General features: G+C 47.4%; 1 protein-coding gene across 4 annotated transcripts in view; it reads right to left on the minus strand.

Annotated features, from left to right (window-relative positions):
• SLIT3 (slit guidance ligand 3) overlaps positions 1-15687 on the minus strand; it is a 758707-nt gene that overhangs the window by 12939 nt on the left and 730081 nt on the right. For all 4 annotated transcript variants that reach the window (XM_059878791.1, XM_024981391.2, XM_059878790.1 and 1 more), the window contains 2 exons: positions 14435-14675; positions 12321-12451 (listed from right to left, as the gene is read on the minus strand). In XM_059878791.1, coding sequence (XP_059734774.1) covers positions 12321-12451; positions 14435-14675 — 372 coding nt within the window. The remainder of the gene's footprint in view (positions 1-12320; positions 12452-14434; positions 14676-15687) is intronic.

The following is a 15687-nucleotide window of genomic DNA, read 5'->3' on the forward strand; positions in this document are numbered from 1 at the left end:
GCAAACCAAATCCAGCAATACCTTAAAAAGATCATATACTGTGATCAAGTGGGATTTATTTCAGGGATGCAAGGATTTTTTAATATTTGCAAGTCAGCTGATACACTATATTAACAAATTGAGGGAAAAACCCATATGGTCATCCCAATAGATTTGAAGCTTCTGACAAAATTCAGTATCCATTTATGATAAAAGCTTTCTAGAAAGTGGGCATAGAGGGAACCAACCTCAATATTGCAAAGGCATGTGTCACAAAGCCACAGCTAATATCATATTCAACAGTGAAAAGTGAAAGCATTTCCTCTAAGATCAGAACAAGATAAGGGAAGTCCACTCTCACCACTTTCATTCAACATAGTTCTGGAAGTCCTAGTCACAGCAATCAGGAAAGAAAAAGAAACTGAATGTGTCTTTTTGAATTAAGATTATAAAACATATATATGAATCAAATATATAATAGAAACAGATCTGCAGACACGGGAAACAAACTGACGGTTACCAAAGGGGAAAGGGGGGTGGGGACAAATTAGGAGTTTGAGGTTAATGCATGTACCCCAATATTCATTGCAGCAGTATTTACAGTAGCCAGGACATGGAGCAACCTAGATGCCCGTTGCCAGATGAAGGGGTAAAGAACATGTGGTACATATATTCAATGAACTGTTACTCAGCCATACAAAAGAACAAAATCGGGTCATCTGTAGTGATGTGGATGGACCCAGAGTCTGTCACACAGAGTGAATAAGTCAGAAAGAGAAAAATATCACATAATAACGCATATATATAGAATCTAGCAAAACGGTACAGATGAACCTATATGCAGGGCAGGAATAGAGAGGTAGATGTAGAAAACAGGTGGACATGGGATTAGAGGAGGGTGGGATGAACTGGGAGAGCAGCTGACATATATACACTACCACGTGTAAAACAGATAGCTAGTGGGAAGTTACTGTCGGCACAAGGAGCTCAGCCCGGAGATCTGTGATGACTCAGTGGGGTGGGTTGGGGGTGGGCGGGAGAGAGGCTCAAGAGGGAGGGGATACATATATATGTATAGATGATTCACTTCATTGTACAGCAGAAACCAACACAACATTGTAAAGCAATTACATTCCCAAAATAAGATCTAAACAGATATTTCTTCATAAAAGATATACAAATGGCCAACAGATATACAAGATGCCCAACACTGCTAATTATTAGAGAAGTGCAAATCAAAACCACAATGAGGTATTATGTCACACTGGTCAGAATGGCCATCATCAAAAAGTCTACAAATAATAAATGCTGGAGAGGGTTTGGAGAAAAGGGGACCCTCATACACTGCCAGTGGGAATGTAAATTGGTATAGCTATTATGGAGAACAGTATGGTAGTTCCATAAAAAACTAGAAATAGAGTTACCATATGATATTGGAATCCCACTCCTGGGCATATATCCAGAGAAAACCATACTTCAAAAAGATATTTGCACCCCAATGTTCACTGCAGCACTACTTACAATAGCCAAGACATGAAACAACCCAAATGTCCATCAATAGATGTGGTACGCATATACTACAATACTACTCAGCCATAAAAAATGAAATAATGCCATTTGCAGCAACATTGACGGACCTAGAGATTATCACACAAAGTGAAGTAAATCAGAGAAAGCCAAATATCATACGATATCATTCATATGTAGGAGCAACAAAATAATACAAATGAACTTATTGACAAAACAGAAATAGAGTCACAGACATGTTACCAAAGGGGAGAAGTGGAGGGAGGGATAAATTAGGAGTCTGAGAGTAACATAAACACATTACTATATATAAAATAGATAAACAACAAGGACCTACTGGACAGCATGGGAGCTATACTCAGTCTTTTGTAATCACCTACATGGGACGAGAATCTGAAAAAGAATATATACGTAAATACTCTGCTGTACACCGGAAACTAACGTAACACTGTAAACTATATTCAACTATACTTCAATAAAAAAAAAAGTTTCATTTCTATACAGTAATAATTTCTATCAGAGAAATTAAGAAGGGGAGGAATAAGATGAGAGTTTGGGACTGACATATAAACACTACTATACATTTTCCTGTGGTCATGGATGGGTGTGAGAGTTGGACTGTGAAGAAGGCTGAGCACTGAAGAATTGATGCTTTTGAACTGTGGTGTTGGAGAAGACTCTTGAGAGTCCCTTGGACTGCAAGGAGATCCAACCAGTCCATTCTGAAGGAGATCAGTCCTGGGATTTCTTTGGAAGGAATGATGCTAAAGCTGAAACTCTAATACTTTGGCCACCTCATGCGAAGAGTTGACTCATTGGAAAAGACTCTGATGCTGGGAGGGATTGGGGGCAGGAGGAAAAGGGGACGACAGAGGATGAGATGGCTGGATGGCATCACTGACTCGATGGACGTGAGTCTGGGTGAACTCTGGGAGTTGGTGATGGACAGGGAGGCCTGGCGTGCTGCGATTCATGGGGTCGCAAAGAGTCGGACACGACTGAATGACTGATCTGATCTGATACATGAAATAGATAACTGATAAGAATCTACTGTACAGCATGGAGAATTCTACACAATACTCTGTAATGACCTATATGGGAATAGAATCCAAAAAAGAGTGGATATATCTATAACTGACTCACACTGTTGTACAGCAGAAACTAACAGAACATTGTAAGTCAACTATATGCCAATAAAAATTAATTTAAAAAAGAAAGAGAAATAAGAAAACAATCCCATTTACATTGCATCAAAAAGAATAAAATACCTAGGAAAAAAATAATTAAGGAAGTAAAACACCTGTACACTCAAAACTGCAAGACACTGATGAAAGAAACTGAAGACGACAAAAATAAATAGAAAGATGTTCAGTGCTCAGGGACTGGAAGAATTAATATTGCTAAAATGTCCATACTACCCAAAGTAATCTACAGATACAATGCAATCTCTACCAAAATTCCAATGGCATTTTTCACAGAAATCGAGTAGTCATCGAATTTATGTGATACCATAAAGGACTGTGAATAGCCAAAGCAATCTTGAGGAAGAAAAGGCTGGAGCCGTCACTCTTCCGGATTTGAAACTGTATTACAAAACCATAGTAATCAAGATAGTAAGATATTGGCATAAAAACAGACACATCAATAAATGGAACTGAGAGGGTAACAGGCAGGAAGGCCAGTGGTCTCCAAACGGAGGAAATAGGCTATAAGTGTCAGACGTTTTTTTTCTGTCTCTTAAGCGGCAGGAGGAAACAAACTAGGGTTTTTTTTTTTTCCCCTTCTCTATACAAATTTACGGAGACGGCAATGGCACCCCACTCCAGTACTCTTGCCTGGAAAAATCCCATGGGCGGAGGAGCCTGGTGTGCTGCAGTCCATGGGGTTGCTGAGTCAGGCACGACTGAGCCACTTCACTTTCACTTTTCACTTTCATGCATTGGAGAAGGAAATGGCAACCCACTCCAGTGTTCTTGCCTGGAGAATCCCAGGGACAGAGGAGCCTGGTGGGCCGCCGTCTATGGGGTCGCACAGAGTCGGACACAACTGAAGTGACTTAGCAGCAGCAGCAGCAGCATACAAATTTAGGGGGCTTCCCTGGTGGCTCTTAAAATACTGTGTTGTCATAATGACACCTGGTTCCACCTGAATTTACCTTTTCTCAAATCTTGAGTTAACCAATGCATTTTTCATATGGAAATGTTTGTCTTAAGCTATGCTAATGTACCACGAATTTACCCCAGTCTCTGTCTTCAAGTCAGTTCCGCCTAATGGCTCAGAACCGACTTGACAAACCAGTATGTTATACTCAAACACTGTTCCCCTAATCTATGTAAATTAAACTATTTGTATGGTAATCTGCCTTTCTGCAAGACTCAAGTCAATCATTTTACAGCCCGGGATGATTCCTCTGGTGCCAAGATTATCCCAAAATACATCTTATGGGTGAGGGGCCTGGTGCCATTCTCTGAGTTTTAAGACATTCCTTTCTTTCATTCACAGACTGCTAGTGACTATATAACATCCAGTAAAAACTAGCAGGCGGGTATTCTTTCTGCCCCCTTCTGATGTCTATGTCAGAAGCTTTCTCTATCTCCTTTAAACTTTAATAAAACTTTATTACACAAAAGCTCTGAGCGATCAAGCCTCATCTCTGGCCCCGGATTGAATTCTCCTCTGGAGGCCAAGAATCCCGGCGTCCTTTTGTGGTTCAGCAACAACCTTTCAGAACTAAACGGAAAGTCCAGAAATAAACTCATGCACATGTGGTCAACGAATTTCCAAAAGAGGAACCACCAATATAAAATGGGGAAAGGACCGTCTCTTTGACAAATGGTGCTAAGAAGAGTGGGCAGTCACATACAAACGTATGCAACTGCACCACTGTCTTACACCATACACAAAAATTAACTCAAAATGGATTAAAGACTCAAACATAAAATCTGAAACGTAAAACCCCTAGACGAGCACAAAGGTGGTGATCTCCCTGACATCATCTCGGTGATGATTCTCTGGATTCGACACCAAGAGTACAAGAAACAAAAAATAAATGAGACCACATCACGCTGAAAAGCTTCTGGGCAGCAAAGGAAATCATCAACACAATGAAAAGGCAACCTACTGAAATGGGAGAAAATATTTGTAAATCATATATTTGATAAGGGGTTAATATCTAAAATATACAAAGAACGCATACATCTCAATAGCAAAACCCCAAACAATCTGATTTAAAAATGGGCAAGACATTTGATATTTGGCAAATATTAGTTTTGCCAAATATCAAATATTCATTTTGATATTTGGCAAAACTAATACAATTATGAAAGTTTAAAAATAAAATAAAATTAAAAAAAAATAAAAAATAAAAATGGGCAAGAAATCTGAATAAACAGTTTCCCAAAGAATTCATACAGATGTCCAACATGCACATGAGAAGGTGTTCAGCATCACTAATTGTTGGGGAAATAGAAACAACAACCACAACGATACGTCGCCTCACACTCGTTGGGATGGCTAGTACAAAAAGACAGATCACAAGAGTTCATGTGGACTAAAGGGGACGCTTGTGCATTATTAGAATATAAATTGGTGCAGCCACTATGGAAAACAGTATAAAGGTTCTTCAAATAGTTACAACTACCATATGATCCAGCAGGTCCACTTTGAGATATTTATTTGAAAGAAACAAAAATTCTTGTGAATTATCTATGCTCTCATATCCACTGCAACATTATTTACAGTAGCCAAGACATGGAAGCAACCTAAATGTTTATCGATGGATGAATGGATAAATGTATGAACAGTGTAATATTATTCAGCCATGAGACAGAAGGTCACACACTTACTGTACAGCACACGGAACTCTGCCCAGGGTTATGTGGCAGCCTGGATGGGAGGGGAGTTTGGGGGACAGTGGCTACATGTATATGTATGGCTGAGCTCCTTCGTTATTCACCTGAAATTATCACAACATTGTTAATTGTCTATATCCCCAATACAAAGGGCTTCCCTTGTGGCTCAGCTGGTAAAGAATCTGCCTACAATGCGGGAGACCTGGGTTAGATCCCTGGGTTGGGAAGATCCCCTGCAGAAGGGAAAGGCTACCCACTCCAGTATTCCGGGTTGGAGAATTCCATGGACTGTATAGTCTATGGGGTCGCAAAGAGTAGGACACAACTGAGCGACTTTCACTTTCACTTCCCAATACAAAATAAAAAGTTAAAAAAAAGAAGATCATACAATACGACCTAACTTATATGTGGAATCTAAAACAAAGCAAAGTGAAAAAAACCCGAGCTTGCAGATCCAGAGAGAAGTCTGGTTGTTACCAGGGCTGGGGGATGGGTGGGTGACCATGGAAGTGGGTCAGGAGGTACAAACTTCCAGTTACAAGCTAAGTCCTGGGGGTGCTACGTACAGCATGGTGACTATGGTTAATAATATTCTATTTTTGGAAGTTGCTAAAAGAGTAAACCTTAAAATTTCTCATCATAAAGTTAAAAGAATTATAACTAGGTGTGGTGATGAATCTTAACTAGACATATCGTGGTGATCATTTTACAATATATACAAATATCAAATCATTATGTTGTATACCTAAAACAATATAATGCTATATGTTATATATAACATATATGTGATGTTAATATCTCAATTAAAAAAAAAAGTAAGGATTCACTCCAAATCAAACCTCCCCTAACCTTGCCTGTGCCAGTAGGTACTCATCGGTTAATACGCAGCCTTCTTCCTGCCCATCCTAACCACGGTCTCCTGGAAATAATGCCTGAAGCTGGTGGTTTTCAAACAGTGGGTCCCTGAAGGTTTGGGATTGGCAGTGCCGCAGGTTCTGATTTTTTGGCACCACCTTGTGAATCACAATGGTTCCATTTCTACTTCTTTTTTTTAAATCGTGGACTTTGAAGTAAAACACAGATGGGAAAAATGGCTCTGCTGCTACAAAAGATGAGAAAAAAATTGGAAAAAAACAAAGCCAAACCCCAAACAACTTGCTGTGAACTCTAAAAGAGAAAATCCTACTATGGGTCCGAGGCCCAGTGAGTAGTTTCCTGGTCATCTATTTAGGAATTTCAGAGGAGAAAGGGGCTCTGACATTCTTCCTCATTATCCACCAAGCCCACTGAAATGGCACGGAGTAGGAGGTGGGAAGCCCTGGCCGCATCAGAGCCAGGCTGGGAGGTTCCTGTCGGGACTGGCATGAGAACTTGTGTCAGCAAACAGGGGCCCGTAGCGCTCTCTCCTTTTAGTAAAAGTTGTGGCGGGGGAGAGGGGTGGAAGAGGAGAAAGCTTGTGTTGAGTGGTTAACTATGCTAAAGCACTCGCATTGTCTCATTTAACCCTAACACTTGTACATGGGATGTACAATTTTTCTCCATTTTAGAAGTGAGACCTAAGGCTCAGAGATCGAAGGTGTCCAGATTGAAATCTTAAAGTGTGGGTGGTGGAAGCAGGACTCAAATCCAAGTTCCCAAGGCACAGGACTGTACACCACAGTGGGTGAATGGTCATCCCTCTTCTGTGCTGGAAGCATGCACCTGGATGCCCAGGCATGGCCACTAGGTGGCAACAGAGCCTCACAAAGAGTTCCAGCTAGGCAGCAGCCTGAGACCTCAGCCTGCACTATAGCAACCCTGGGCTCCCAGACCATCAGAGCGGGACCACATGCTGTCTCTTGGCCCACCTTTCTCCCTAGCATGTTGGAGAGGGGGTTCTGATAGGCTGGTCTGGCTTCGAGTCCCAGCTCTGCCACTTACTGGCCTCTGGGCCAAGGCTTCATCTGAGCATCAAAGTTCTCACCTCTAAAACTGGGGTGATGACGCTCGCCTGGGGCCTGCAGTGAGGACTGGATGAGATAAAGACTTGGCAGTGGATGGGTCTGTGGTAATTAAGACTGGAGGGAGCACGCACTGGTCACCAAAGAGGGATCTCAGGGGCTGTTCTAAACTTGGAATTCCCATGGAAACCCTGAATTGCTAGCTTCTTTTGAGACTCTGGGGCTTCCCTGGTGGCTCAGAGGTGAAAGCGTCTGCCTGCAATGTGGGAGACCTGGGTTCGATCCCTGGGTCAGGAAGATCCCCTGGAGAAGGAAATGGCAACCCACTCCAGTATTCTTGCCTGGAGAATCCCTTGGATGGAGGAGCCTGGTGGGCTATAGTCCACGGGGTCGCAAAGACAGGACTGAGCGACTTCACTAAGTAACTCTGAGCCTCTGCCTCCCCACACAGCTGCATCTGTTGGCACTGTGCCCTCCGGGCTACCACGGTCTCCAACACTGCCTGCTGGGACCCGCTTCCCCCAAGTCTGTCGCCTTACAGGTCCCTTGGACCTTGCATGCAGGTGAGTCTGCTCCTCAGACAAGTCTTAGAACAGAGGAATAGTGCAGTCCGCCTCCATTCTGGGGCAGGGGGGACTTGGGTGGGTTTTTGTAGCTTGGGTATTATGTATCTGGGCCTGGAACAGAATCTCTCTACTTGCAACTTCAGCTGGGAACCTGCACGGAACCCAGCTGCTCTGGGCCTGTACTTCCCTAATACGGTCTGCAGCTGCCCCCTCCCGGATCAGATCAGCTGTGGTTTGCCTTCCTGTGAGGAGGCTGGAGGAGCCACGGCAACCCACTCCTGCATTCTTGCCTGGAGAATCCCCATGGACAGAGAAGCCTGGTAGGCTGCAGCCCATGGGGTTGCAAAGAGTCGGGACACGATTGAAGCAACTTAGTGGGCCCTGGCTCTGAGGCTGAGCAGGTCAGAGTTTACTGCTGTGACTCGGGGGAGGAGATCTTTCTGAGGCTGGTATGGCTTCCCGGTTCCATCAGCTGCTGTTCAGCTCCTCCCAGCCTGGCTTGCATGCATACAGATGGGGTCTCCCCTTCCCCAGAGTCTCCTTGTTTCTCAGCCTGTGGAAACACTCATCAGCCATAGCTCATGTCTCAGCTCAGACATCACCTTCTCCTCCAGGGAGCCTTCCCTAGTTCTCTAAGCAGAATCAACTGTCTGTTCCTTCTTCATTGTCCCTACAGCAGGCACTGGCGTCTCCTGTGAGACCTTTTTTATGCTGCTCCTACACTTGCTTATTGACACATCTGCCTTCCTCCCTGGACTGTGTTCTTCTGAACACTGTGGCTCCAACCCCTACAACAGGTCCAAGGCGAGGTACTGTAAGCAGCTTTCGGCAGGAAAGAGCTCCCTGCAGGAGGCTCTTGTGTCTTCACTAACCTTACATCGGGCACCCCCATGCTCTACTCATCTCTACTCAGATCTTTGGATTGCACAATACTTTGCCTGATCTGTTCTTTCTATAGATCAAAGTAGAACAAATGAGTAAGTAAGTAACAGATGACCAGATCTCTTCCCCAGCTTCCCCTTCAGTCATCTCACAGACAAACTCTGTGAGCAAGACAGCGTCTAAAGAAGAGTCACAAGAAGTTGACAGGTCTGCAGAGTGGGAGAGGTGACGACTCTGAGTCCCCGCCTCAGTGATTAACTCAGACTTCTTCTCTTTCCTCTTTAAAAGCTTTCATGGCACTACAGAATCTTCGGAGGTGGTTTCTGGGGGACACTGAGTCCACCATCTCCCCAGATTGCCAGCATTCTGATTAAAAGCAACTTCCCTTTCTATCAACATTTGCCTTTCTCTTGAGTTGAATCAGTCAGACCTGATTCAGTAACAGTGCCTGAGAGATGTCCCTGAGTGAGTGCACTACTGGGGAAAAACCAGGGCTACCTAGAGAAAAGTATTTGGAAGTAAAGCCACTTATGTTTTGGCCACACCTCATGGCATATGGGATCTTAGATCCCCGACCAGGGATCAAACCTATGTCCCTTGCACAGGAAGCATGGAGTCTTAACCACTGGACTGCTGGGGAAGTTCCAGCAAAACCATTTTTTAATACGAGATTCTTAGAGTCTTGGGCCTTTAGGATTGGGGGTTGAAGGGCACAAAATATGTCACCAGACTTGGCATGAGGATCCTGGCAGGGACATTCTTTACTTGGTTCCTCCTAGAGGTAAGAAAAGGGCCCTGGGGTCTCCCAAGGGCCACGTGCTAACTCTCGCCTGACTCCCTGACAAGCGAGTAGCCATTCTATGGGTTCCTGATTCATGTCTGATTCATTCCTGCCCTGACTAAGACACCAGCAGAGTATTCCAAATTTGTATCAACAGCACACCACTTGACCAAACCAGCAGCTGACCTCAGTGTGGGAAGGGCAGGGGAGTCCCTACGCTTTGGACCAGCCCAGCCACTCCGCAGTCTGGCTGTCACCTTCTGTCCTGCCCCGTCCGTGTACAGGCCCCCAGGAACACACCTGGAGGGACGCAGGGCTGTCATCCGCAGTACACAGGCGAATGTCGCGGAGACATGGGAGAACTCAGCCGCACCTAGATGCGTCTGACACTTCAGGCTCTGGTCAGGCAGCCCTGGACCTGGTCTCTGTCCCTTGGACTTCACCCATGGCCAGCGGCCCCAGGAACACAGACGGTGGCAGTCCCTGGCTCCAGGGAACTCTGAGGCCACTGGGACGTTCACTGAACCTGCTGGCCAAACCTGCCTGGTCTCCTCTCCAGCCACCCCCTCTGCTGTGACTCTTCATGGCCACTGCCTTTTCATGGTCCCTCAGGCTGGTGGCTGCTGTTCTCCCAGCCTGCTGGCCCACTGCTTTCCCTGCTCACACACCTTCTTCAGGACCCACTGCAAATGGCTCCCCCTCCAGGAAGCCTTCATGGGTAAGCAAGCACTTCTCAGAATCTCCTACAGGTTCCTTAAAACTGGTGGCTGGGTCGGACCCCAGAGAGCTTCAGGCTTGGGTTGGCAGGTCCAGGGTGGGGTCTGAAAATGTGCATTTCTGACAAGCTTCCAGCTCTGCAGCTGCTCTGGGACTTTACCTCAAGAACGACTGCTTTGGGACTTCCCTGGTGGTGATCCAGTGGTTAAGAATCTGCCTTACCAGTGCAGGGACACGGGTTCAATCCTGGGTCCAGGAAGATCCCACAAGCTGCAGAACAACTACTCCAGTGCACCGCAACCACTGAGCCCGCACCGTAGAGCCCACAGGCCCTGATTACTGAAGCCCACAGGCCTAGAGGCTGTGCGCCACAAGAGAAGTCCCTGCTCTCCACCACAGGGAAAGCCTGTGCGTAGCAACAAAGATGGGGCACAACCAAAAATAAAAGCAAATAAATAAATCTTAAAAGGAAAAATCCGCCTTGCAATGCGAGGGACACAGGTTCGATCCCTGGTTGGGGGGCTGTGATCCCACATGTCATGGGGCAACAAAGCCCCAGCTCTGCAACTGCTGAGCACAGGCGCCGGAACGAAATATCCCACCTGATACAGCGAAGATCCCACACGCCACAACCGAGACCTACACAGCCAAACAATACATGCTGCTAAGTCGCTTCAGTCGTGTCCGACTCTGTGCGACCCCAGAGACGGCAGCCCACCAGGCTCCCCTGGCCCTGGGATCCTCCAGGCAAGAACACTGGAGTAGGTTGCCATTTCCTTCTCCAATGCAGGAAAGTGAAAAGTGAAAGTGAAGTCGCTCAGTCGTGTCCGACTCCTAGAGACCCCATGGACTGCAGCCCACCAGGCTCCTCCATCCATGGGATTTTCCAGGCAAGAGTACTGGAGTGGGGTGCCATTGCCTTCTCCGAACAAATACATAAGTTTTTAAAAAAGAACCACTGGTTTGTGCCGATGGTTTTCAGCTGGGATTCGTGGGAGGTGGGCTGGGGCCTCCGTGAGGGTGTGTGTGAAGGAGGAGACTGCTCCCTCCAGCTCTGCAGGGTGGCTGTGCTCCTGTGTGTTTAGCATGATTGAATTCCACATGAAGTTTTGATTGAAGAAAGGATTTAGTTACTGGGAAAAACGTTGCCCTTCACTCATCGCGACCAGACGTGCTCTTGCTTCCAGAGGGGAAGGGCCGGCCTCTGGATGGGATTTGCTCTTACATTCTGTGCTTTCTCCAAGGAATGGCTCTCCTTCCACGGGGAGGTTTTATGTGATTTTAAGTGTAACACAGACAAACATGTCTCGTTTGAGTAGTTCCTTTTATACCTATTATAAAAATATTTGTAACTAAAATAGTTTTTAAATGTTCCTAGTTGAGAATTCATTTGACTGAGGAAAAAAATATAGCATGGCGAACTAGCAGAGCTGTAATGTCACAGATGCTATCACTCAGGAGGAAGCTAAGTTTAAAAAGTGAGCAGATTTAAAGCTGATGTAAGGGAGGGCATTAAGTAATAGCCCAGCTAACATACAGATAATGTAAAAATCAGGGTGATGGTTGGAAAGACTGAAGTTTAGGAAATACTGTCCTTTAGAACAGTTTGAAAGTCACTTAAGGAGAAGTCCTGCTCTCTCCATGCTCTGGAATTTCTTCCCCTTGAGTTCCAAGCTCATCTCGCCCTGTTTTCTTTCTTAAACTAATCAAAGATTGGGATGACATTTTTAAAAGGGCATCTCATTAAGCAGCCTCGTCTCCATTGGAGCAGAGGCTCCTGCCCAGGAGCCAGCTGGCCATTTATCTTATGGTAATGAGGTGTCATCTCCCTGTGGGTCTGCCTTCCTCCCTTCCTCCAAGACCGCCTCTCTGGCTCCCACCCGCCACTCTGTGACTGTGTGTGTGTGTGTGTATGACTGTGTGACTGTGTGTGTGTGTGTGTGTGTGTGTGTTGGAGGTGGGGAGTGGGGAGAAGCAGAACCAGAGCCTCTGGCAGCTTCTCACAGTGCTGGATGCAGGCCGGAAGGTGCTGGGGTGGGGGGCGCTCGTGCAGCGGGGGCAGGACCGCGGTCCTCACCTGTACACTGTGGTCGGCGGCGAGCTCAGGCTGTCGTAGACGAGCCTCACGTGGCCCTGGTACAGCTCCAGTGCCAGGGGGTCGTTGTCCCCCTTGTAGAGGAGGATGCCGTTGTCCTTGTCCGTGGCCACCTGGAGGGAGGCACGAGAGTCAGGGCCGCCCCGAGGCACCCCCCACCCCCAGAGCCCTCTTTCAGGTGGCATATCCTGAACGAACCCTGGGTCTGAAATCATGTCCTTGTTTCCTCTTCTGTCTAGTCTGTGTATTTCCATAAGGAAGGCCTGTGCCTAATACTCAAGCAAATGCTGATTGATCAATTCCAAATACTTATGGGGTATTCAATATGCGTGGCTATTGTTTTTATGTTGTGTGTGTGTGTGTGTGTAAGTGAACACATATATAAAAATGCCAGGAACCATGAGCTCTGATCTAGCCTCTCGGGGCCTTAATCTCTTTGTATATAGTAATAATTATAAACAAAAGACTAACCACTACTATTTAATTCAGTGTTGACTATGAACTCGGGAATTTTTTAAAACACCAGTGTCTGGGCTTCACCCCAAACCGATTACATGCAAATCTCTAGAGGTGAGACCCAGGCAAAGATAAGGTGCCCCGGGAGATTCTAATGTGTTGCCAAGGCTGAGAAGCCCTGGTTTCAGAAGCCGCTGCTCAGAGGGCATGTTCACCAGGCACTGGGCTCAGGGCTGGGCTCTCGGACAGCCAGTCAGTGCCCACTGCCGGGCACAGGGGCAGTGGAGAGAGGGGGTGTGGGGCAGCTGGTTGGATAGAACACTGGGGTGTTTGGGGCCCGGGGCCCCTTTAGTTGGGATGTAATGCTTGGGTCTCTGGGTGAGTAGGACTAAGGGAGGAAGGCAGGAGGGCAATGAAGTGACCGGGACAAGGGATGATGGCACCCAGAGCTTCTGTCCTGTACGTGCCAGTGGTCCACCCCCATCTCAGAGGCCTGCTTATGGACTGGAGGCTCCGCGAGGTGAGGCCATGGGAACATTTGTGCATCTCTGCAGCCCCAGTCTCTAGAATGGTACCTGGCAGGTATAGATGGCCAGTGGATCTTTGTTGAATGAATATTTTTCTCCATAAGCTTAAACCCAGGCTAGTGTAACCATAGCCCGAAGGAAGAAGGGGCCTCGGTGGATGCCACATGGCAGGGCTGCTAACTGGCCTGCACCCTCTAGCTGTGCCTCTGGGTTCCCACTGCTCACCAAGCCTGCTCTATAGGCAGGGTCCTGCTCTATGTCACGTGCGTGCATGCTCAGTCAGCTGCGTCTGACTCTTTGTGATCCCGTGGACGGTAGCCCGCCAGGCTCCTCTGTCCATTGGATTCTCCAGGCAAGAATACTGGAGTGGGTTATCATGCCCCCTCTTCTCCAGGGGATCTTCCCAACTGAGGGATCAAACCCACATCTCTTACATTTCCTGCGTTGGCAGGTGAGTTCTTTACCACGAGTGCCATCTGGGTCTCTCTATACCATATCCCTTGCCTCCCCCTCCGCCCCCAACAGCACTGACAGCATCTGGAAATGTGGTTTGGAAGAACTACTCAGATCCACAGGTTAAGGAGCCTGACAGAAGTTAGTTGGAAAAGAACCTGGTTCACACTGAACAGTTTCCTGCTCCCTGAAAGATGCCCTGCTCACTCCTGCCTCTGGGCCTTTGCACATGCTGATCTCCCAGGCTCGAATGCACCCCTCTTCACCCTGCACCATCAGCCCTTCCACCCTTCTCCATGCCAACTCCTACTCATCCTTCAGACCTCAGCTTAGTTATCACTGCCTCTGGGAAGCCTTCCCTGATTCTTCCAGGCAGGCTGGGATCACAGCCCCACCTGCGTGCTCCCACATCACCAAGGGTTATCATTGACAATTTTCTTGTTCTCCTGCCCTGGGCAAGGGGCTTGGCTGTCTTATCCCCCACTGAATCCCCACTGCCTGCTTGGCACATAGTAGTTGAATGACTGTTCCCTAGAGGAGTCAGGAGCTGTCTGTAGAAGCCATGGAGTTGGCCAGTACCCCCCACCCCAGCTGTTTCCAGAACAGTCAGAGCTTAGCGGCAGGTCAGGGTCCTTCCAGGCTGAGTCGGGCGGGGCGCACCTGCAGAGAGATGTTGGCCTGGGGCCGGACCTTGGCTGAGGCCAGCTCCACGTAGGAGTCCTTGCCCACGAAGTTGACGGTGATGAGCTTCTCGCACCTCGGGCCGGCGAAGCCGGGGGGGCAGCGGCAGGTGGGCTCCTGCTGCACCACAATGCACTGGGCCCCATTCTGGCACTCGTACTGGTCACAGGGGCTGGTCTGCAGCAGGACCATGGGTGGGGGGTGCTCACAGTGGAGCCCACTGGGAGGGCAGAGAGGACGGTGGGGAGAGAGGACAGGGGAAGGTGAGAGGAGACGCCAGGTCATTGAGGCCAAAGAGCTGCCTGGGGAGAGGGTGGCGTGAAAGGGAATGGGGACTGGTTCCAGCCCTGCCAGAGATGGGGGGAGGCCGGTGCCTTCTCTAAGCCACAGATTTCCCACTTTTAAAATAATGCGGTTGGACTAGAGTGCAGGTCCTCAGTTTCTGTGTCATCAGAATCACCTGCGATACATTTGCTAACGGTGCAGACTCTCTTCGAGCCATGAATGAGCGGATAAGCAGCATGGCATGTGCACACTATGCAACACTATTCAGCCTTGAAAAGGAAGGGCATTCTGAAGTATGTGACAATACGGATGGACCTTGAGATGACATTGAGCCAAAGCAGCAGTTATAACGAGACAAACGCTGTCTGATTCCATATGAATGGAGGTACTGATTCCATATGAATGAGGTACTCAGAGGGGTCAAACTCAGGGAAACAGAAAGTAGAGTGGTGACTGCTGGGGCTAGAGAAGGAGGAATTGGGAGGTACAGTTTCAGTTGGTGAAATAAAAAGATTTCTGGAGACGGACGGTGGTGATAGCCGCACAGCAATCAATGTACTCACTGTACATTTAAAAACGCTCAAGATGGTACATTTTGTGTTATGTGCATTTTGCCACAATTAAAAACATTTTTTTTTTAAAGTGTGGGTTTCCAGCTCCTTCTCCCCACCCCTGATTCTCATTTCATAGCCCTGAGGTGGGGCCCTGAAATTTATATTTTCATAAGCCTCGCTTGCAAAGGGCCTCAGTCAGCCTTTGGAACCAACTGCCTTGAGAACTCATGGTTCCCTCCAGGCTCATGTTCTCAGTCCATGACCAGGGCTCATCTGCACAGTTGGCTCTATGCTTCCATGAGACCTGACATGTATACAGAACACATCCCCCAGGCTGATCCCTTTGACTGCAGTCCCTGGCCTCCCCTCCGGGACCCCCTGTGCCCTTCCCTT

Source organism: Bos taurus, chromosome 20, assembly GCF_002263795.3.
Source record: "Bos taurus isolate L1 Dominette 01449 registration number 42190680 breed Hereford chromosome 20, ARS-UCD2.0, whole genome shotgun sequence".
In the NCBI taxonomy this organism is placed as follows: domain Eukaryota; kingdom Metazoa; phylum Chordata; class Mammalia; order Artiodactyla; family Bovidae; genus Bos; species Bos taurus.